General features: G+C 36.5%; 1 protein-coding gene across 3 annotated transcripts in view; it reads right to left on the bottom strand.

Annotated features, from left to right (window-relative positions):
* Met (MET proto-oncogene, receptor tyrosine kinase) overlaps nt 1-24,887 on the bottom strand; it is a 112,114-nt gene that overhangs the window by 29,924 nt on the left and 57,303 nt on the right. For all 3 annotated transcript variants that reach the window (XM_048340107.1, XM_048340108.1, XM_048340109.1), the window contains 8 exons: nt 23,952-24,143; nt 12,483-12,617; nt 11,405-11,578; nt 6,204-6,364; nt 4,466-4,568; nt 4,222-4,358; nt 3,293-3,454; nt 2,190-2,289 (listed from right to left, as the gene is read on the bottom strand). In XM_048340107.1, the coding sequence (XP_048196064.1) occupies nt 2,190-2,289; nt 3,293-3,454; nt 4,222-4,358; nt 4,466-4,568; nt 6,204-6,364; nt 11,405-11,578; nt 12,483-12,617; nt 23,952-24,143 (1,164 nt within the window). The remainder of the gene's footprint in view (nt 1-2,189; nt 2,290-3,292; nt 3,455-4,221; nt 4,359-4,465; nt 4,569-6,203; nt 6,365-11,404; nt 11,579-12,482; nt 12,618-23,951; nt 24,144-24,887) is intronic.

Below are 24,887 nucleotides of genomic sequence, written 5' to 3'. Positions count from 1 at the left end.
TACTTTAAAAAAAATTAAAATTATTCTGCATTTAAGAATATATATTATAAGGAGACAAAAATGACAGATACAACATGGACAAAATTCTGGATTAATTAAACATATCAAATTCGTATTATAATACTAAGTGATAGTTATTTTTATCATCTTTCAAAATGGAAATGAACAATTTTACTGCCAATAGAATAATTCTGTATGTAATAACAAAAAGTTTGAAGCCATATAAGAAGATGTAGGATTCCAAGACCCAATATGAATTAACAAGTGAGGGCACATTTTGTTAAGAAGGCAATTTTATTTTGGAACACTTGAGTTTATTGAACTTAAAAATGATTGTGGCTGGACCCATATGTCTAAATCAGACTTGATCATGAATTTGTGTTTATTAAATAATAAATAGGTTCAATTCATCATGTTCAACTTCAGATCCTATAAGCAAGGGAGGATGTGGGAGAAACGCACATCTCTTTACCAAGTGTTTTCCACAAATATCAAAATAGTAAATAGTGGTATAGTAAATAGAGGTCCACTTAATGTTCCCCTCTTGTCCAATTCCCATGCGTAGTTCTATTGTACCAACATGTTTGTGGCTAAAACAATAAAAGTATACATTTCCAGATAGGTAAACAGATCAGATTTAATCTACCATTGTTTGACTCTTTCTGGGGAAATGTATCTCTTATGTTGGATGCCTGGAGGGTTTCTAATAAATACTTGACTCAAATAACTGAATTAAGCTAATAGTTGTTTTATGGGTTATTTTAATGATGGTGAAGGAGAGAAATAATATTTTAGTCATTAACTTTAATAATGGAGCTTCACTGTTTTAAAAAATGAGTAACTTTTCAAACTTTTACTCTAAAAAAATCACATGCCAACACTAAATAGGATTATTTTTATTTGGTTGTTGAAAAATTGTCTCTTGGTTATGAAGAACTGATGTCCTCTAAACTAATAGTAGTGGTTATTTTAACTGGGTTTGTGGCCATGTATGAGGATTGCCTTCAAAGCCCTTTACTTCATGTGGGGACTCCCTAGAGTACCATCTCTCAGGAATATGATGAAAATCTAATAATACTCCTTAGAGGTGATGCAATGTGGCTGATTGAGAAGGTCAAGAAAAATCTCATTTGAGATGACCTTATTGTTTGGTGATTTAGCTTGACATTTTTAGCCTGAAATTGGTTTTTGTAATTAAAGAACACCGTGGCTATATTCTTCAAGAAATATTGGATGAGGATTCTCAAAGAAAGTGCTGTAATTCAATCTATCACTTGCTCAATCAAAACATTGCTTGAGTAGGAGCATTTAAAACTCAGTCATTCTAAGTTGAGTGCACACGTCCAACTAGATTATGATATTTTATAGTAGAGAAAGACATTGATGAAAAGTATGGAAAGTTTGGAAACTCATCCAGAACTCAGTCATTCTAAGTTGAGTGCGCATGTCCAACTAGATTAGGATATTTTATAGTAGAGAAAAACATTGGTGAAAAGTATGGAAAGTTTGGAAACTCATCCAATCATCTCAAAGTCTAAACTAAAAATGTAATTTTAATGTGACTTAGTGAAATGGTTATAGTACAAAATGGGCCAATTACTTAAAACATTGGGGAGGGCAATTACTTTTAAGGAGGCAATTAGTTAAATTCTGATTGACCTTGCTAATAAAATAAGAACATGTAGAAAAATAACAAATATCCACAACTAAAATACAAGTGTTCTCCCTTGTTACTTGATAACATATACTAAGTTTTACATACTAAGGGGCTTCATCATGACATTTACATACATACATATTCAATTCACCTTCTCTATTACTTTTTTCTTCTTTTTTATGAGTGCATATTATCTGTGCAATGGGTATTTTTCACTGCAATATTTCATACATGTGTATAATGTACTTTTATGGAATTTACCTCTCTCGAAAATACTGTCACATCTATTTCTATTCTTATTGTCTTTGAAAACATTGTCTTAAGTTGTTCTTTTTGTGTATCTAAACATTTATATATGTGTATATGTTTACAACATCATCCCAAGACTCTAAATAGTTTTTGTTTGACCCATGCCACTAAGAAGGTAATTAGCAAACATTAAAGACAGAAACAAATGTGCCCTGAAAGCCTTCTGAAAGAAGCAGTGTTACAGAAGCTCTGAGTAGGCCCATTGCTCCAAGGACTTACTTACCACTGTGTAGTTCCTTCCTGCTTCATACACACTTATTACCAGCTTTGAGACACTAACTGAATTCAGATTTCTTCCAATACCGGTTATTGTACTCCCACCACTGAAAAAACACAATAGAAAAATAAATGGGAATATTGAGAATTTTCTTCCCACCAAATATTTTAAGAAGCTAGTTCTATTTTTTTTTCACATGCACAGAATTCTTGTTGGAGGAAAGCCATAAATAAAACAGAATTTCAGGGGTAACTCTTCTTTGGAAATAACTTGAAAATATTTTTTAAAATTTCATAAGATCAAGAAAGATCTCCGTATGTTTCCATAGCTTTAAAAAAATTTTAAATATATTTTTAGTTGGTCATAGGGCTTGAACGCAGGCCTGCGAACTGTCCCTGAGCATTTGTCCTCAAGGCTGGCACTCTACCACTTTGAACTACAGCTCCACTTCTGGTTTTCTGGTGGTTAATTAGAGATACAAGTCTCATAGATTTCTGTCCAGGCTAACTTTGAACTGCAATAATCAGATCTTAGTCTCCTGAGTAGCTAAGATTACAGCATGAGTCACTGGTGACCAGTACCATTGTACTCTTATTCACCAAATATACAGAAATTTTTTTCTGTCTGTAAAAAATAAACACAGACAATTGTTGCTAGACTGATAGAATTAACGGAAATAGGGCAGACTGAATTGGATCCAACAAGATACCAAATCAAAAGGAATCTGGTATAGGGAAAAGCTGTGTGTAAAGTAGGCTGAACAAAACAACACACTGAAAAATGGACAAGAAAAGGCAAGTTCACCTTTTTGGGGGACATATAGTTGCATAGCACTGATATATACATCAGTGTACAAAACTTATGGTAGCTCATTGAATTATTTTGTTATAATGCTTAAAACATAATAGAATAAAATGCTTTTTGTCACTAAATAACACAGATAAAGTCAAGTCATACCTAGTATGTAAGTACAGTTTTCTCCACTGAATTAGAAAGACAAGCTTTAGAAGAAAAAGCCTCAAATCTAGGCTTTAAAAAAGCCATTTGTTTTTACTTTTCCACAGTGATGTGGTCCTTCTTTCTTATAGTGATCAGAAGGGTTTACCTACCTAATAAAGGATTTGGTGGGGTGAATTTCATAGACAACAGGATCTTCCCGGTAACTGAAGCTGCTGGTCTCTCGGTTGGCTAAGTCAATTTTCAGTTTAACAGGAAATTCTGCTGATATGGTTTGGGCTGGGGTGTAACATTCAAGAAGAGTATTTGACACACTGAACAACAACAAAAAAGCAAGAAGAAGAAAAGGAAAGAAAAAAAAGGACCTTAGCTATTGGACATATACATAACTTAGAATTACATCCATAAATCAAATTGATAACTCAGTGGCTCCTAAATAGGGATTTTCTGAGATGATCTAGAAACAGCCTTTCAGTGTTGGCTATTTCCATCTTACTGGATCCCAAATTTAGCTTTGTTGTTAAAAGAGTATTCTTTACTTCAAAATATTTGACATCTTAAACAATTTTTAAAGTACTTTTGGTACTTGAGCAAATTGAGTTCTTTCAAGTCTGGGAAGCAGAAATGTAACTCCTTTCAAACTCAGTTTCCCCCATTTCTTTCCTCCCCATGTGACATACTGTAATTTTAAGTCTTGATGGAAATGTTTATTTCAATTGATTTCCATGGCCAGAACTTCACATTTGCAGTGTAGCTAGGGCACTGAGATAATCACAATAGGAAGATAAAACTCAGAAGAGAAATTAACAAAATGTAAAGGGAAGGGTAGAAATTCAGCAAAAAAGGGCAGATTATTTTGGGAAGGAGAAAATCTTGTCAGTAGGATAGTAACAACAAAGGAAAAGATTTTTCTTTACCAAAAAAGGGTCCTTGATTTCCTAGATACAGACATTAACCCAACTCAGTAGACGCAATAAAAACAAACATTGGGTACCTGTATGAAAACGATGAAATTCAAATCCCTCTTGCACAACTATTGTATTCTAAGAAAATGTAATAAAATAAAATAAATTCACAACACCTTTTTAAAGTACACGTTTTTCCACCAATGGAAATGTGTCTAGAGTTCCCACTGTTCAGGTATTTTCCAGTTAAAGTAAGTAAAGTGCCTCCAGCCTTGGGACCATAACTTGGAGATATACTTGTTATTATAGGATCCTGAAAGAGAGATTAAAAACAAAGAAACTTGTTAATTTTATCATTCTAAATACACTAGGTAGAAATAAAATATCTTAGTTTGTGAGAAAAAGAATGCTTGGACTTACAACATAAGAAAATGTACTGTACTGGGTTGCCCCTCGACCATTTGAAATAATTATGGACATATTGACGTGCTCTTTCATTGCAGGACCAACTGTGCATTTCAACCTGAGGGAGGAGTGGGAAAGGAACATTAAAATGCTACAAATCCACAAGCATTTTCTGATTTGGCTGTTGTTTATGATGGGATATTAACTTCAAGTTCTGAGCTGATGACAGAACAGTAATGAGAGCTTCATGGTAAGCATTAAAGCTGAAAATTGCATAATTCTTCTTTGGACTGTTCTGCCAAAGTTTATATTGACTGTCATAGAGTATGTACATAGACCAAATAGGAAATATTAGGCCTCACCAATGTATACTTTGCCAATTAAAAAGAGTACAATAGTCTTAATCTATAAAATTGCAGGGGCAGTATTTTAGTTGTGTTTGGAATAATGATCAAGCTACAAATAATTCAAATCCCTTCCAAGTATGTCAAAAGGTACATTTCTATGGTTGCACTTGTCATGTGTTCAGTAAGTTACGTAAAGGCCAACAAAACTGTGATAGGCATTCCATAGAATTGACATTAAATCAATAATTTTATGGTTCTAAAAAATTAAATATAATTTGTAAGTAATTTTTAAAGAAGAGAATAAATTATTTTTCAATTTTTTCAGGGTCTAACTTATAATTCAATAATTAAGAGTCTTAGAAAATTTACACTGTATCTCATCTGAGTACCCTGGATACTGTATATACTTGCATTAGGACTAGGGAAGGGAAAAGGAATATCAAAATTGAGAGACAAAGGATAAAAAGACAAACAACTCCAAAAGCAATACTTACAAAACCATTTGGTGTAAACCAACTGAACAACTCATGGGGGGGGGGAGAGGTAAAGGGGGAGCAGGGATGGGGGAAATGAGGGAGGAGGTAACAAGTTATACAAGAAATGTACCCACTGCCTTATGTATGAAATTGTAATCCCTCTGTACATCACTTTGGCAATAAATAAAAAAAAAGAAAATGCACAAGTGTGAGTTCTAGAAAAAATTGTTTTGTCCGAGCTAACAATTATAACACACATTAATTCTTTGGTATAAGTGAAATTAATACAGTAAGATCTTTTATAATACCGGAATAAAGTCTATTACATGCGAGATAAATTCAGTCCTAAAAGATTCAACCAATAAAACTTTGGTCAACGTTAGTACATGGTAACCAATATTTTCTGAACTCATTGTTTCAGATGGACCTTAGAGCTTTTAAAAAGCACACATAGACTGTACAGTTTGAATATAAATATAAATTTAAGTTCATTCAAAGAGAGTCTCAAAAATGTGACTGGAAGGCTTCGCTATACTCTCAGGGATTTTTGAGTGAATTTGGATAAAGGATCTATATTGAGTAACTTGTTGATTTTTACAGAAAAAGCCTTTGGAGTCTGTATTTGAAGATTAGAAAGTTGGGATGGCATTCTTTGAAATCTAACCAGTTTCTGTTGGGTTATAATGGCTGCCAAACTCTGGAGATCAAATTTTTCTATTCTGTACCTAGGACATGTTACTTTTCTCTTCTCCTAATCCTCATAAGTAAATTTGAACAAAACAAAACAAGTCTATGAGTTGTGCTTCAGGCCAAGGCCCTACCTAATTCAAGAATGAGTGTTTTGAACATTTCTTAAAACCAGCATTCATTCCAAAACAGGACCCATCTTCCATTCCCAGCTTAACAAAGCAAAAATTTTAAGATCCTTACATATTTGTGGTGCTCTCACTTAAGGTCAAGGTACAGCTCTCATTGCCAAGGAGTACTTTGGTTTTCCTTAAATCAAATTTATTATTCCTCTTGAATCCAAAGTCCCAGCCACATATGGTCAGCATTGTCCCGCCTTCAAGAGGTGCACTGGTTGGGAAAATCTGTAAGGTGAACATAGAACTTTAAAGCAAGCCAATATAATATTATCTTTCATACCAGCAGAAAACAAAAACAACTACTAATAAATACTAGGAAATTCTTCCATTCTCCCACAATCTAGTAAAAGTCAAATTTTTACTAAATGAAAAGGGTCAGAAATTCCAGAGCATCTGCAACAAGCATTAAAGCTACCCAACATGCTGATGATACACAGCTGTTTAAGGGGCTCCAGAGGTGGGATGGAGAGCAGAGTCAGCCTGGATGGCAAAGAGGGGCCTTTGGGGCTACTCTAAAATGAACTCACTTCTTATTTCTAGGGCTCTTTTGGACAAGGGTTAACATTCTTTGGCTCAGACTCTTACTGGCTTGTAACTGATTGCAATGTCTTCTTCATGAGACTCTACGTCAAACTGATCCAAATTCCTTCATAGGCCCTATAAGGGAAGGTTCAATTAATGCTATGTTTTGTTTTCTAGCTGTGTGTACATGCTTCTTATCACCCGGAGAAGACAAATGGCACACAAGTAAAAATATCCTTTTGGTTTGGTGCTTGTATAGTTGTGTTCAACAAATGTCATAGTACCAAATGCATAGATGGTATTCAATACATGCCTGCTTTTGTTTCTTTCCTTCCTTCCTCTTTCTTTTCCTCTCTCCCTCCCCCCTTCCTCTCTCCCTCTATTCCTTCTTTCCTTCTACATCTTCTATAAGACAAGCATTGATGAACATACATATGACTATATTTTATCTTTACAAGTGGATTTACTTCTTTATATCAATTCATATTTATTAATGATGGTATTTTTCATTGTCCTTTAAATGTGGTCTCTATTTGCTATATGGCATGCACATGATATATAATTAAAATTATGCAATATTTAATGCATACAAATATCCAAAAATAGAAGGAACCCCAAATCAATGCTGTGGCAAATTTCCCATTTTTCCAATTTGTCCATTAGTATTATATTAGATTAGATTAGTATATTATATTAGATTTTTTTAATATTAACTTTTTTGCCACATGTTTGATATTCAGTCAATAATAGGTTCACTGCACTGCTGCAGGCTCACTTTTGGTGTAGTAATATGAAATTTGAGGTTACTAATAAAATTTTGCCAGCCATGATATGAGCATTATGCACTTACCATGTCTGCAAGACTACTGTTCTGAGGCTAAAACTATTTAAGCAGAACACATTTCTAAGTTAAAAATAAGTTTCTCCTACAGAGCTGTGTGACAATTGAGAAAGGAAATGCTCTTTTGGGGGGATATATTGTAAATTGTGCTGAAAAGTACAATGGTGGGAAAGCTTAGCATGAAGATAGCAGCAACTAAAAACTAGCAAGGGTATTTGCTGCAGCACAATTTGTGCAAGTCTTACAGAAAAGCTTTTAGAAAAATTCAAATTTACAAACATTCCCATTTCCTAAGTAAATAATCACAGACCCAAGTCTTAACTTATCCTTGTTACCAAACCCCATAAAGTCTTAACTTAATGCTTTTATGATAGCAATTTTACCCATAAAAATCCATTACACAGTTGTGCTTTTCATAACCATTTACCTTGTCTATGTGGAGCCAAATGAGAACTACTAGAGCAACAAAAAAATCTGTTTGTTATTATACTAGAAATCCAGTAGGAGAGAACAAGACATCCAACCCTCCCAGGACTCTCTTCAGCCTGAAGCCGACACACAGCTGCTGTTCCCTCTTCTAATCAGAATACTCCCCCATCCAAAACAGCTGCCGTAGGCCGATGTGGGTCTGATCCCTCTGCCTACATCCCCAGTTCTATGGAAATCCTGAAGTCTGTCCCTGGACACATGCCATCACTTTCAATGTAAGGTAAAGGCTTGTACAATGATTTAAGAAAAGTCATTGAGAGTTGTTTACCTGATACACTAGCAATTGAGATAGATATTATAAACTTCCTCTAGATCCTCAAGCTTCAAAAGGCCAGCTCTGTCTAATTTTTCTGTTTGGGTTCTTTTCTTCTCAGCGTATATGGGCAACCTTCACTCTTCCATGGGAAGAGGAAGGAAGTAGTTATGAACCACACACCTTTGAATAGCCCCAACAATGGGCTGGCAATCCCAAAGATCAGAGAAACTCAGTGAGCAGGAAAGGAATGTCTGACAGAATACCACAGAGGCTCTGACTCCCACCTCTCTGGATGGGGAAGATACAACTCTCATTCTAGTATCACTGATGGGACAATTCCAAAAGTATTATTAAATTTAAGATCATGGTTTTTTTGAACTCATTAAGATAAAATATGAGGAAGATTTTTTAAAAAGAGTCCTTGTAAATGAACATTTACAACGAAAGACTCCTTTCTGCTTTAATAGGACAAAACAAGTCACAGATGCCTTTGTGGTGGTGTATGTTACTGTCTTACTAGTTTGGACAACTGCAAAGAATTTCAGCCACTGACCAGTATGTACCTTGAAAAGCAGGTTAACGTGTATATATTGGAAACTGAAACTCTATATATTAGGGGGATTATATGCAAGTATAGTTTAGGAGAGATGAAAAAAGATGAATAATCTGTCCATTTTTTTGCAGTAAGAATGGCAAATGTCATGGTCTAGTGCACCATGAAATCTTCCTAACAACTATGAACTGAGAGGGATTTATGGACTCAGCTGCACTACTTTCCCTCTGACTATACAGCTCATGCCTTATTGATTGGGCCTGATACAATGTAACCTTTAAAAAAATCCCCAAATGTACAGGGATGGTCTTAGAGAAGGTAAGAGAAGAAGGAGATTCAAATATACATAAGATTCTCTGCAGAAGTGGTACTATGGCTCAAGAGGTAGAGCACTAGCCTTGAGCACAAAGAAGCTCAGAGACAACACCCAGACTCCGAGTTTAAGCTTCAGGACTGGCAAAACAAAACAAAAACAAACAACAAGAAAAGATTCTCTAGTTCCTAAATTCTCAAATATTGGCTCTATCTTTAGCGATTTTGGTTCTAATATAACCCTTATGATTAATGAACAGAAATACAGTGGACAAAACTAACTGTTCCATTTGTCTTGGTTGGTTAGTTTTTGAAAAATGAAATTGCTGTGATGTCAATGTACACATGGACATGCACACATACATTCCACAGTTCTTTTTATGGAATATAAAGAGTTCAAATGTTTAGTGCTTTAAATAACCAAGGCTCTGTGTTTATAAATATATTAAATTGCATGTGATTTTTTAAAACTATATAAAGTATGTAAGTACTTAGTACATAAGTACATAGATGTAAATTTGTTTTCTTACTCTCTCTTAGCTTTTTTTCCTGACCAATCAAGCTGAGTCTTGATAACTATGTCAAACCTAATGGAAAATGACTAGACTGAAACACAGTCAGCCACTACAAACCTTGACCTAACTAACCCGTAACTAAATAAAAACAGCCACCTGCTCCAGGATGGCTCTTATCCTGACCCACACACTTTGTTTACTTAGGAACAAACCAGGTGAACGAGATCTTTAACTTAACTCTTTCACAAGAACAATTTTCTAAAGTCCACTAACTGTTCTATACACAGTCAGACATAATAAATACTGGCTCTTCATCTGGTAATTATTTTAAAGAAAAAATATAATTGGACAAAGGAATTGGAGATTATCATTGTGCCAAGCACAAGCTTAGGTAAATAAACATAGTGTGCATGGCTGTGAAGTGGCAAGACTGAAATCCACTGCAAAGGCTAGGTTCTTAACAGCAGGAAGCGCCTTTTTCTCCTTGTGGACTGAATGTCCCTAGTGTCTAAGGAAGGCTATATACTTTAACTGTATAAGTATATATTCATATAAACTTACATATATGTATAAGTATGTATTTATAATATATGTACACATAGGTATATTTATAAGTATATATCCATATCTATATACCCTGTAAGTTTATACCCTCTCTCTATATATGTATATATATGTACTCTATAAGTATTTTGGGGGTAGATTAAAGGATGAAATTGCCCACGGAAGATCTTAGTAATTAAGCCAACTTTTATAAATACATCTAGGTACAATGAAACGAGATTCCCAGCCACTCATGGGTTGCTGACCATTCTTTGCCTCCCATATTGTGCTGAAAAGCCATTTCTTTCTTTCTTTCTTTTTTTTTTTTCTGAAGTCCTATCTCCTTTTAATATGATGGTTTCAAAAAAAATTTTTGCTTGCTATTTCTTCCCCCCCCCCCCTTAGTTATTGTCAAAGTGATGTACAGAGAGGCTACAGTTTCATACCTTAGGCCTTGGGTACATTTCTTGTACTGTTTGTTACCTCCTCCCTCATTCCCCCCTCCTCCTTCCCCCTTTCCCTCTCCTCCCATGAGTTGTTCAGTTGGTTTACACCAAATGGTTTTGGAAAGCCGTTTCTCATCAGTGATAACTCAGGGTTTCTATCAAATGGTTGAACAGGAAGACACTTTCCTTCCTGTCTTCACCAGGGTGGCTGGCTCATCAGGTTACAGGGTTTAGCTAAGGGGTGGCAGGGTTTGCCATGAATGGATCTGTCCCCATGGTGATAGAAGCTCTAGTCTGGGCATCTGGCATGAAGGAAAAAATGAGGAATCAGAATGGGTCAGTCAGGTGGGAAAAATAAATAAATTCCAGTGTGAAGAAAGGAGGAGCAATGCTGCTTTGTTTCCCATACAGCACTAAGGGAGAGCACACTCCAAAGAGTGGGCCTAGTGAATGCAAAGCAAGCACTTCAAGTGCACGACTCAAGGGTGCTCCAGCACTATCTTGGTGAAAAGCTCAAGCGACAGAGGGACAGGTTGCTTTGGTTGATGCTGCACCTCTAAAAGTGTAAGTTGTGGTTTAGAATTTTTAAGAGAGGGTTTGTATGAAATTAAGAAGAGTGAAGGAAGGAGTGGGTAGGGAAGTGATGGATGAGAATATTGGCAAAAAAATATTCATAAACTGCTTTGTTAAATAGCAAATCTTCTGTACAACTATTTAAGGATAGTTTAAAAATTAAAAAAGAGAAACTTGTGTTCACCAAACACATAACAGTTGACAGAGATTCTGACCTTATAGATCGCTGGCAGGCAGGTCTCCTGAGTCCATGACCCATTGGGGCATTCATCTGATCGCATGCACTGATTGTGGCACCAGCCACACTGCACAAAGGAAGGGGCGGACAGACACTGACTGCAGGACTGGAAATGTCCACAGCCCAAGCCATTCAGGGGGATCTTAGTGATCTGTGAAAAGAAGGGACAGGAAGAGGAGTGTTTGGTTTGTTTAAATAAAAGTAGAATATACATATACTATACATATGTATATATGTAATTTTATAGTCTATTAGGCTAGCAAATATGTGCAAAATATGAAATAATGGTTAAGTGGTTAAAATGAAAAAAATTAGATTACATCCTGTTTTCTATTGGTGGCACATATATGGTAAAGTTAACATTTCTAGCCAGTAACATTAGCCAAATACAATGGTATATGCCTGGAATTACCAGCTGTTTGGGAAGCCATAGTAAGACCATGTTTCAAAAAAAAAAACCCAAACCAAAGGAAAATATTAATATAGTAGTATCATACAAGTACATAAGCATCATCACTAAATGTCAGAGGTCCTAGATAGTATGGACATTTAGCTCACCTGAGATTACTTAAAAATAACAAGAGAGTATAATTTAAGATGTAAGAAAACAGGGTTGTACTCAGGAAATTCTAAGTAAAGTTGCACTCATTTATCCTACTTAGATGCACAGCTTTGTCTCAGAGGAAAGGGATTACTGGCTGGAGTTAAATTCCAATATATATTTGCAGGATTTATCTTCCTGCATTAGAATTCTACTCTTAAGACTATAAATCTCATTTTGTGTGCTTGTGTTTCTATAAGAAACACAGGACTGAAGAAGAAGAGCACAGAATGAAGAAAATCTCTCTACGGTTTAATATTCCTTGAAATAAAAACTTAATTTTATCTTAGAAGATCTCTGAGATGCTCAAAAAAGAAATTAATGGAGACTAGATCTAAGATGAAGGGAGAAGGCATAAAACACAAGACAAAAGAAAAACCACAGAAGGCTGGCTATAAATATCTCCTCAGGAAGAACCATATCCATGGAAACTCTGGGTGGAAACAGCGCTTACCTTCTTCCCAGTGACAACCAGAGTGTAGCCATCTTGGTTAAATGGATGCTCTACAATCACTTCTGGAGATACAGGGTGGGAATCCAGTTGAAAATTCACATGGGGGGTGAATGATACTGTTCGAGAAACCACAACCTGAGAAACAAAAAGGAAACAACCTCACTCCCACAAGCCCTGTTAGAAAAAGAAGCGGAAATGTGGATGATCATGGTAATCACAGATAAGGAGAACTCGTGGGTGTTTGAACTAGAGACCCAACAGTTCATCTTGCTGTAAATCAATACGACATCCTCTAATCTCTTGCCTTGAGGCCAATTTATTTGAACCATTAAGACAGACTTTTGCTATGATCCTTTAATGGTATCCAGGGAAGGAGATCTTCCAATCAATCAGCCAGCATATGCATCCAAATCCTCACAATTGTGAGGGGAACTGGAGGAACCAAAACTCTCCTCGGAAAGAAGACACCACATAGGCCACAAGGATCCTGGATTACATTTTTAATCTATCCTCTCAACCTTCCCCATGGGGTCCTTACCCTTGACGTAATGGTAAGAGTAATGGAAGGAGAGGCTGGAAACCTGGAAGTGGTTCTGGTTTTACCACTTTTAAGCCGTATTTATGGATCTTTTGAGCTCAAAATAGGCCCCCTGCTACTTGGAAATGATGTAGTTACTGTATTTTTTATATACCATTGTCCCATGATATGTTATTACTTCTATTATAAATAAAGTTCTACTTCTTGCACCAGCTTCAAAATAAGGCCTGTGGGTTTAGATAATGCCTGGGAAATAAGATTTGAGAATTGGTGTCAATGTGGCTTTCAGACATTTCTCATTGGGGAACTTTCCCTGCATGTGAAGTTCTATAACCCGGGGATAAAATTCAGAGACAGCAGTCAACAACAACTGAGATAAGATCATGATAATTATTTTAGCTGAATGCAGATTTTAGGAGGGTTTAGGAATGCTTCAGAGTGACTGTCACTCTTAAGTAGGCCATCAGTTTGCATATACTGACGGTGTAGGAGTTTGAGACAGATCTGGGCTTGAAATCTGCTCTGTGAAATTGCCTGACATCTCTAATAATCTTTTACATTGCACTGAAAGTGCATCTGCTTGCCTTGGTTTTGAAATCATGGGACAGATATGGGTATCTGAGAGAGAAGGATTAAAAACCCACTAACTTAGCATGTTTGTCATTCATATTCATAAAAGGGAGTGCAAACTAGAGGAATAACAGCTTTGTATTCTAACAAACACACAAATAATAAGAATGTTCTTGGAGGAAACAGTAGGTTTCTTGTCCCCCACCCCCACCCCCAACCCAGGACAGTAGTGGAAATGAGTAGCCTGAAACAGTTCAGGAAGATTTCCAAAGTACCTAATTTGTTCTCAGAGTGGACTGTGAATCGAGAAACCAACCAAGCTCACACTGAGCCATAAAATTTTAACATCATGCCATTTTGGCTCTAACATTTGTTCTACTTCAAGCACTCAACACTTTCCAAACATCTCCATTAAGCAGGGTAGCTATATTTGCCCAGAAGTTAAATGATGGCTCAAAAGTCATGTGGCCAGCATGGAAAGTACTGGTTTTTCCCCCCCATAAAGTTAGAGCCCAATAGGTACTTGTAACATTTGCAGGCAAGTGTAAAAGAGTTCAGTTACTAACCATAGCTCTCTCTGGGTGCTGGTTAGATATCAGGCATCAGAATTCTTAACCTTCTCTCATCAATTACCCAGATTTCAATTGTCTAGCTTTTAGTCTTGCCTCACATCTTTTAGTCTTAGCACTTCATATTTTATCTTTCTCATTTTGCTCCACAGTTCCCTGGTCATTGCTAATCATTTCAAACTGTAAAGGTGAATTAAGCACAAATCAAAACCATCACAAAACACCAGCCTGCCTTCATATTTTATTCTTCACTTATTCTGTGTCTTCCTCTTCATTGAAGATTATTGGTTACTATGAACTGCCAGTTCCAAGAATATTTGCATTTTGTCTCTGTCTCTTCATTTTCTTCAATGCTATTCAGATATCCCCAGAGCCCTTTGAGATGATGTTCTGTTTGTTTTTTTTAATGCCATTTTTTACATGTCACTACATCTAACCTTCTATTGCTACCTCTGTCATCCCATAATTAGACTAGGCAATCACTCTTTTTTTTTTTTTTTTTTTTTTTTTTTTGGCCAGTCCTGGACCTTGGACTCAGGGCCTGAGCACCATCCCTGGCTTCTTCCCACTCAAGGCTAGCACTCTGCCACCTGAGCCACAGCGCCCCTTCTGGCCGTTTTCCATATATGTGGTGCTGGGGAATTGAACTGAGAGCTTCATGTGTAGGAGGCAAGCACTCTTGCCATTAGGCCATATTCCCAGCCCCAGGCAATCACTCTTAATTACTAAATTGCCTTCTTTGACTTTATCAAATATCCAAAGTCTATATCCAAATATTTATTTTTCATAAAACATTGTCTTATCTCTTTCTTTTCACAAAGAAGCTTTGGATTGTTTTTCTCTTGTTCAAACCTTTATGTCTGGAGACACCATACATATGAAAATGCACTTTCAGAATAGGGAGTGTAATCAAGCCAAGCTAAACTAGGCTAAGTGATTTAAATAGAAATTTCATTGATACCTCAGAATTACCCTGTAAAGTATGTACTATTATCTGCCTTAAAGAATATACAACAGAGATTTTGAGGGAGAAAGAATTAAGTTTCCAAGTTATTTTATCCAGTATCCTTTTGTTTGACCTGTACTTAAATACTCAGCCACTAGATTCTTGGAGCACCAGAGTAAATATAGTAATAAAAATGCTTCAACTCAGAGTTCTGGTGAGCTGAAGCACTCAAACTACTTTCACAATATATTTGCCTTGCCAATTACTCCTTGTTTCAGTATCTTGGCTACACAAGTTAAGTTTGCCTAAGGAAAAAGCCTCTCAACCTAAATGGTTTTTGATGGCTCAGAGGAAATGTGACTAGCTCAGCCAGTGAAGTTCTACTTTTAATCATGAGCTAGCATAAGTGTTGCTTGGTATAGAAAGTGGGCAGGGAGGGAAGGCAGGAAAGCCTTGTGGAAAAGGGGGTTAACCTTTGGAATGTAGGGCAGAGATTGTACTACAGATGTAAATACCTTTTCAGTTGATCATTAGCCCTTTCTCTGTAAAGATATCTGTTGCCTTAAAGTGCCAAGAGTGCTGTTCTATCATTAATTCCTCCTTTTCTGTTACTGCCAGTGTCCTAAATAATTGAGTAATCATTTCAGCTCTCAAAATACCCCTGAAGCAATTGTTGAAGGATTTAGGAGTTGCTTTTTGTTGTCATGGAGATATTTCTAGGGACAGAACAGAATTTGGCATGAAATCTATTTCTGAGGATAAATCATTTGGCAATCTCAGAATAATTAGTGTGAAATAGTACACTGGCAATTATCTTTTAAGTTTTTACTGTGTCTTTTGTGTTTAGATCATAAACCCTCTTCCTTTACTCCTCTTTAGAATGCAAGACTAATACATTGTCTTGGGAGAAGAAGTAATAATCTGAATTTACTCCATTGGTGGGGCTATTATCTCATATGATCTCCTCCACTAAATAGGGAGATGATGTGGCAAAGATAAACCAAACTGTTCTGATGTGGTCCCAAAATTTGTAAACTGAATGGAATGGTTTTAGGTGAAATTCTACAAATAACATGAACTTTTGATCTACTTACCCTACATAGAGTTCTGTTTTTAATTGAATTACTTAAGAATTTATTTTTTAAAACAATTATGAACACAGCTTAACATACAATACTTGAATGTGGCTGTCTGTTTTCTTTTTGTTTTTTGCAAAAGGTAACAAGTTTATTTTCTGCAATTACTTCTGTAAATTACAAAGACAAAATACTGAACTACAATATATAACTTTTCAATATTTAACCAGAGTACTTTTAATAAATATGCATCCTGAAACAAGATAAAGGGCTACAAACACTTTGTCAGGCATCCTACAAAATGTGGCTGTCTGTTTTCTCAAGTGGATATTTTTTGTTGTTCTTAAGCAAACAATTCATTGGATTTCAATATATTTATGGGCTTGTTGAATAATCATCATAACTAATTTTGGAACATTTTTATTTCTCTCTTCCCTCCCAAACACCTGTAATTGTTATTCTGCAAATTTCTCCAAATCCCCTAGCCTCTGAGAAGTCCCATTTTCTTTTCTATATAAGATTTTTCCTATTCTAGATGTTTCATATGAATTAAGTCTGATTTTCTACTTAACATAAATGTTTTAAAGGTTTATCCATTCATATTCTGCTTAATAACATGTATTCCATGGATACATATCATAATTTAGCTCTCTATTTAATCACTTGATAGATTTCTTTTTTTTTACATTTTTGGACGATTGTGAACAATGCTGCTATGAACAGTCATGTATAACTTTTTAAAAAGAATTTAACTCAAAACCTCCATTTGCAGCATTGGTGCTCTACCTCTTGTGTCAGGTTCCTATCCCGTTTCTTGCTCTAGTTTGTTTTAGATAGGGTCCTATGCTTCTCCCTGGTGACAACCTCAGAGTTCAGATATCCTTCCTCTGCTTCCTGGATAGCTGGAATGCACCATCATACCCAGACCTTGTGGAGAACTCTCTATGTGAACATATATTTTCATTTCTCTGTATATGTCTAGGAATAGAATCACTGTGTCTTATAGTAACTCTGGATTTGACCTTCTAAGGTACTGACAAATGATTTCCCACAGTGTCTTACCAGTTAAGAGTGTGTGTGGTTCTGAATACTCCATAAGCTCAGCAACACTTGTTTTCCATTTTCTTGATTCTAGTGGGTGTGAAGTGGTACTTTATTGTGGTTTTTGCTTGCATTTTTCTGCCAAAGTGTTTTCTAAAGTTAAGAGGAAGATGTGCTTCTGGAGGTTTAAAGTCTGCTGTTGGAGTTGGAGTCTTTTAGACACCCTCAATCAGTATCTTGAAGAACATTTCTTCATGGTCACACTGGACCACTGTAAATGGCATCCAAGACAAGTGGAGTCCAAGGAGGAATGGGAAGGGATTATAAGAGGATTCTCATAGGTCAAAGTAGGAGATGGTGCACATGCCCCAGGGGCTTGTGCTTAAGAGAGTTGGTGATGGTGAGTCGTAGGTAAATCTCATGGCAGGCTGTGGAGCAGGAGGTAAAGGTGGACCCCCTGAAGGCGAGGGAGGGGCCCTCAGAAGTCACTAGAAAATAGTCATGGCCAGCCTGAGTTGCTGTGGACTAAGAATATTTTATATTACATCATATTCTTGGAGAGGCCTGGGTGACCACTAGAACTGTTGTTGGCATTGAACTTTCTGATCCTTTTTCTTTTGAGACTGAATCGTACTACGTAACCTAGTCCAGTCTCAGATTGGCTATTCTTGCCTGGTGCTAGTGGCTCACACCTATAATCCTAGTTACTTAGGAGAATGAGATCTAAGGTTCAAAACTAGACAAAGCAAGAAAGTCTGTAAAGATCTTATCTCCAATTAGCTACCAGAAAGCTGGAAGTGGAGCTATGGCTCAAGTAGGTAGAGTGATTTAAAAAAATCTCAGGGACAGTGCCCAGGTCCCTAGTTCAGGCCCCCTGGGACTCTCTCTCTCTCTCTCTCTCTCTCTCTCTCTCTCTCTCTCTTTCTCTTTCTGACACACACACACACACACACACACACACACACACATACACACACACACCTATTTTTCCTTAGCCTCCAAGTCCTGGGATTATAGACATGTGATACCATGCCCAGAAAGGTAGTATTATTTTCCTTCTTCTTCCTCTTCCCTCTTCCTCTTCCTCTTTTTCTTCCTTCTTCTCTTCCTCGTCCTTCATAGTATTAGGTTTGAGCTCATGTTTTTTTCTCCTTAGGCAGATACTCTATTGCTTGAGCCATGTTTTCAGCCCTTTTTAATCTGCTTAATTTTGGAATTTGAGATTCAAAGAAAAAGCGTGAGTAAAGATGATGGCATTACTAATAAACCAAATGGGTTATATGTGACTGTGAACTTAGAGCTTCTGGTAGTGTGTACTTCCCTCTGGTACCCAGAACAGAACATACTCTCACACATAGTAGGTTCTCAAGATCTATCTCCTGTATTAATGTATGAAATTGGAAGCTCATTTGAGCTTTGATGAAGGCCTTGGTTAATGTTTCAGAATTTAGATCACCTTTAAGAGCTTAGTTAATATTGTCAAAATATAGTTTCTGGTACTTTATATTTCTGAACTGACTGGGCTTAATATTTAGCTATGATATAGTTTATGATAGGGATTTGTGTTTATATGGAAATTAGAAAGAAAACCTACTTATTTTAACTAAGATAAACATTTACTTTTTTTTTTTTTTTTTTTTTTGCTAGTCTTGGGGCTTTGAACTCAGAAGTCCCTGACCTCTTTTTGCTCAAGGCTAGCATTCTACCACTTGAGGCACAGAACCACTTCTGGCTTTTTCTATATATGTGGTGCTGAGGAATCAAACCCAGGACTTCATGTATACGAGGCAAGCACTCTACCTCTAGGCCGTATTCCCAGCCCCAAACATTTACTTTTATGAAATAGAAAAAGATAAAAAGAAGTAGAAATAACTTGTGAGTTGGCAGCTCAGATTTAAAACTAGTAAGACAGAGTACTGGGGGGGAAGGTTGAATTAAATGATCTGATCTTTTCTTCTTTCTGGTACATAGACATAAGAGCTTTATTTTTTTATGTCAACAGGGAACTATGAAAAGGCAAAGCATTTTGCTCACTAATTATAATGCTGGTGGGTTTTAATTCTTTGAAATGAGCTAAAAGTGAATCTAAAAAATTGAAACTCTGGAAACCCAATAAACTAGAAAAATCTGTAAATGTTTTAAATAACCAAGCTTTCAAGTCAATATTATTGATATGTTCACTATAGCACAGCTAATCTATGTACACAAAATATCTGTTGCTGATGAGATACAATTTCAAGAATATGGGTAAATATATTTTATGTCTTACAATGTCTTTTGTTTTCCTAAAGTGCATCCATACAAGAAATTCTAGGTTACCCAAAACCAAAATGAGGAAAAGTTTCACATTTCCCCCAAGCTTCCAAATATTATAGTGTTTTAAATTTCTATGTATGTGAGAGTGTAGGAAATATCTATCCTTTAAAAGCAAGTATTAATTCATATTAGGAGTCTATACATGAAAAGGGTTTAATATTTAGTTGTGGATGAAACCCTAAAATTATTACTTACAATAAGTTGTGGGGTTTTTTTGTACAAAGGAAACTCCAGAGTACATGAGCATATTTTCTTCTAAAGAAATTGACCAGCAATAATGCTCTGTAGGGATACAACTGATTCAGTGATGTATTTTTTTTAAAGGCAGATATAAATTTTCTCTGAATGTTTTATAAAAGAGATGGGTGAATTAACAACCCTTAAACTGAAATGATGTTTGAGTTTAAGCTTCATTTGCTGTATCTCTGCCTAATGCTCATAATATTGCTGAATTCATGATCCGTGTCTACATAATATATAATAACAGCAATTTCAAATGTGATGTATGCAGTAGGCTTCCAATGAAAAATATGCCCATGCAATTCTATAACAGACATGCCAGATTAGTGGCACAGGAGCCCAAGGAATTTGAAGACTGAAAGTCAATAGGTACACTGATTCTTACTGGGTTGCTGTCATTTTTCTCAGGTTCCCTAATATTTGAAGCAATGGTCAGGAGCAAAGGACGTCTTTTTAGTGGACCCCTATCTCTTTTTATTTCTGGTCCAGGTAGAGCAGAAGAGAGAGAGAGTGTTGAGTGTTAATACCTATGAAGGAATTGGAGAGCAAGGAAAGGGGGAATGGAAGAAGAACCAAGAATGTACCATAAAGCCTACAGGCAGCTGTGGTTATACCCAGGCAGTGGGCACTGTTAGCAGGCACAGGATGGTTGCTGGTAAATGTCTGTGAAGCTGAACTTGAAACAAGCCTTAGAAAGGCCTCTAGCACCCCCACCCCACCCCCATCCTGTATCCTTTCACTTTCTATGGCCTGACAGTCATACACAAATATTTTAATAGCAAGGCTTTGCGTTTAGAGATTAAAGGCCTTATATGAGTTCTATAAAGAAAGAAAAAGAGTCAAGCAAGCATTGTTTGGATGTAGATTAGGCAAGGAGCTCAGAAGAGAGGACCAGGCAATCCCTATGATTAGTCCTGTGATCTTCATGAGAATCCCTCCTCCCTCTCCCACGTAGCCCTGCAGGCTGCACTAGGTTCCTCAGCCTAGCTCATTTCTCCTCTCGCTATGCTTTGCAAGAAGGCTCATTCTCACTGTTAACTTAGACTATCTCAAACATCGCTCATCATATTGTTACTTCAAAGCATCCCAAGAGAGTGATCGCATAAATCAAAACCATTTTTGAAATCTATATTAACACAGTTCTACAGATAGGGACTCACATGTATGTACCCATTAGTGTATTTAGAGTAGCTGCACCTGTATGAGATAAGTTACACTTGCATAAATGTTAAGAACATGTTAAAAATGTCTTCTCTGTCATGCTCTCACTATTGTTAGCTAAACAATGTAATTCTTTCTAATCAAATAACCACTGTGAAATACCTGATTCACTTTGCACCCAACAGCTGTGGCTTCAGACTCTGTTCCCAGCCAGAGCTGAACTCAAGCACAATGGGAAGGGCAGAAACAGCTGCAAACTCTTGCATGTGGGGGTGAGGGGAGGGTGGGGGACATTGCAAAGCAACTTTGCCATTAGGCTGCAGGGTAGGAAGGAAGTAAAATCATTTTTCTTTTCCTTTTCATGTGTAGCAGCTGTCTTTGGAAGGGGAAAAATATGCTCATGCTATTTTGTAACAGAAACGCTATAGTATTTATTAAAACAAGAGCTGTAAAAATTCAGCCTGGCTACAGACTTAAGTGTTCTAATCTAGTCAAAACATTTACAGAACTTGGTAGAAGTCACTGCTCTGGTAGATCTATCTGGAAGGTCTACTGTCTCAGCTCTATTCCTAACCCCTCCCCACCATGGTTATTTGCTGTAAACAGTCTGGATTTCGGGGCTGTTGACTCTCTGCTTCTTCAAATACTTTAGGTTTGTTTATATTAAAACTTAATGGAGTACTCTTAGGCAAGTGTCAGATAAATTAATCCTCTGTGGTCTCTGTTGCCTTCATACCTCCCCCTTTTTTTTACAGGCACAATTGATACAAGGTAAATGTTTTCATCTATTCTGCCCAAATTAATTTCCTTAAAGGCAGGTCCTGTGTTTCCTTTCCTTCACTTGTTTAGGCCTAATAAAGCAAAGTTAGCAGGCTTACAAAACATGCTGATGACTCAAATGTCACCTATTTAAAAAAAAATAGGACCACCGGGACTATTAAAAAATAAAGGTCTATTTATTTTCACCTTTTGCTTTATATACTGGTAATTTTATTTGATAGCTTCTTAATATGAACTGTAGTAGATAACAATCAATTGTTATAATAAAACTGGATATATTTCCTGGATGGTATGGACTCTTATTTAAGAAATGGGATTTTAATGGACTCTAGCATCTGGAAATAGACTAGGAACATTTGGATGTTTAAAAAAAACATTGAACTTTAAGTGATTATAGGAAGTATTCTAACACAAATCTGAACTGGTAAGCAAATAGAAAATTTAGAAAAGCAAAAGCAGCAATAAGTGGAAACACTACATTATTATGAGCACATTAGGTAGGCAATACAGGGCAGTTTCTCTCATACTCTTGCAAATTCTTTGTAATTGCATAGGATACCTCAATGGAAATTAAAATACATGTAAGTACTAGGTCAGTGTAATGCCTCACATCTATAATCTTAGTTAATGGGAAGGTAGAGATAGTTAGATTGAGGTTAAAAGCTAGTTCCAGGAAAAAACCAAAAGTTACTAAGATTCTATCTAAAAAAATAGTAATAATAAAAAACAAGCTGGGCATAATGATATATTCCTATCATTTCAGGTATTTGGGAGGAGACAGAAGGGCCATTCTAGGAAAAAATGTGTGATTTTATCTCACTAACAAACTAAGTAAAAAAAAATAATTGGAAGCATGGCTCAAGTAGTAGAGCACGTGCCTAGAAAGTGTGAGATCCCAAGTTCAAATCCCAATATCTTTCCACTGAACCAATACATACACACAAACAATACTACATATTTTATAAGGATAATAAACACAAATACACAGAAAATATGTCAGTGGGGAAGGTCTAGATTTCCCTCCTTCAGATTTTCAGAAGTTCAGGACAGAATTAAATGGTCCAGACAGGTGAGATGGATAAACAGCACACGACTAGGGGACAGGAGGGAGGAGGAGAAAAGGAGCAGTTAGTGCTGAGGCAACAGAAGTGGGGCGAAAGACTATGGGCTCATTTAGATCGCAGGATGAGTATCATCAATTTTGAGCAAGAAGGATTTTATTTACATGTTTTATGACTTTTAAAGACATCCCACCATGCAAATTAGTGCAGAGGAATGTAATTAGCAGTTCTTAAAATATGGTGACAACCAATATCTGGACTGTTGTTAGTATATTTAATAAGAACCTAGATATAGAACATATAAACAGGCAAGTCAGGAGAAAACCCTGTTAGTTCACCTAGTTTAGTAGAAGTCATTGTATGACAAGGACATTAACTATAAACAGACAACTACAAACCCACTATTTCCTTTTACTAGAGAGATCGATGATTCACAGAAATTCAACATTTCATAGATGCCATCATTATTCACATTAGTCAAGTACCTGCTGATGAACTCATGGAGAAAACAACAATAACTAATAAAGCAGTAAAATAAATAAAACACTTGAGCACTTTAATTTCTGCAAAGTGCTATTTGAGCTGTGATTTTTTTTATTGTATGGAAATTATGTTGTCAGCCATGAAACACATTCCTTGATAAAACCATTTCTCTTAAAGTGTTGAGCTGCTTTGTGTCTGACCCTGCCAGCTTGCAGAATCAGGAGAGCCAGAGTCACAATGAGATGTGGATGATAGTATCCCTTCCCTTCCTCACTCCTGCCAATGCCTCTCAATGATGTGAATGTTTCCTCTCATAGAGACGCACGGTTTACACAATAGCTCTCCTTTGATCCACAGCTTCCCTTAGAATAGGAAAACATCGCCTGGAAATGCTTTGATTGTTTCATTTTTACTTTCCAATCATGTGATACAAGTTATGAATGGAAAAAAAAATCCCAAACCATTCCAGACAAAAAAATTAAAGCAACCACAAACTGAAAGCTTCAAAAGCTTAGCAAAATAAGCCATACACATAGAAAGTGGATGAGGCTGTATCGTTGGGCTTTTAAACTGTCTCTAGCTTCAGCTGTGATTTTCATGTAAGAATGTACAAACTCCTGACTGCAAAGACAAAAACAAATGAACTGTGTAATAGCAAACAAAGGCCAGATACCCAGAAAACACTCACCTGCATGAATCGACCCTCTGATGTTCCAAGATTAGCGATGGTGAGGTCCCCTTTAATGAAGGTAGAGATGGATGTTAAGAGCACCTGGTTGAATTGGCCCATGAATAAGTCAACGCGCTGCAAAGCTGTGGTAAACTCTGTTCGGTATTCATCACTGCGCACTTCACAGCCCGACGAATTTCTCAGAAGTGTCTGGAATAAAGTATGACCATAGAATCTGTGAGAGTCCAGATGCAAACAAGCTGGGAATAACTTTTCTCTGTGTCTTTTTAGCGCTCCAAGGGGAATGGACAAACAGATGCAGGCAGACATAAATATTTCTAGTGACTGAATCGCCTCCAGTTTTACTGGGTACTATTGTGTATATACAGACAGGAAAACTGGAGTCAAACCTTACTACCACAATTTGCACTGTGGTTCATTCTGTGCATAAAAAAAGATGGAACATAGGAGGTGCTATTAAAAGAAAAACACTTTAAATGTTTTATCCACTAATACTCCAGGGAAGTCTTATGAGATGAACTTCAGCTACAGTAATATACACTGGAGTCATATGATAACCACATTTAAAAAATGTGTGCCCTTGTGCATTTTTGTGCAAACAAAATTTAGGAAGTGGCAATCAGTAAATAATTGATTGGGAGACAGAGAAGAGCACAGACTCAAGTGTCCATATTGCATCCTGGACCTAAATGCTTACATTCTGTGTGTAAATGCCCATACCTTGCAGAATTGTTGCAAAAATTAAATGAACTTTGTTTCTACAAATACTTTATAATAGAAAAGAGCACATACCAAATGCAACTACTGTGTTTGTTATCACTAAGTAAACAGCTGGCAAAACAAACAAACAAACAAACAAAAGCTGACCATCAAATGTCTCAGTACAAGCTTATCGAAAGCCAAATAGCAACCTGGTAACTATCGTTTAGGTTC

The sequence above is a fragment of the Perognathus longimembris genome, chromosome 2 (assembly GCF_023159225.1).
Source record: "Perognathus longimembris pacificus isolate PPM17 chromosome 2, ASM2315922v1, whole genome shotgun sequence".
Taxonomy (NCBI): Eukaryota; Metazoa; Chordata; class Mammalia; order Rodentia; family Heteromyidae; genus Perognathus; species Perognathus longimembris.
The sequence above is the reverse complement of the archived record's forward strand: the minus strand, read 5'-3'. Positions and strand labels throughout refer to the sequence as shown.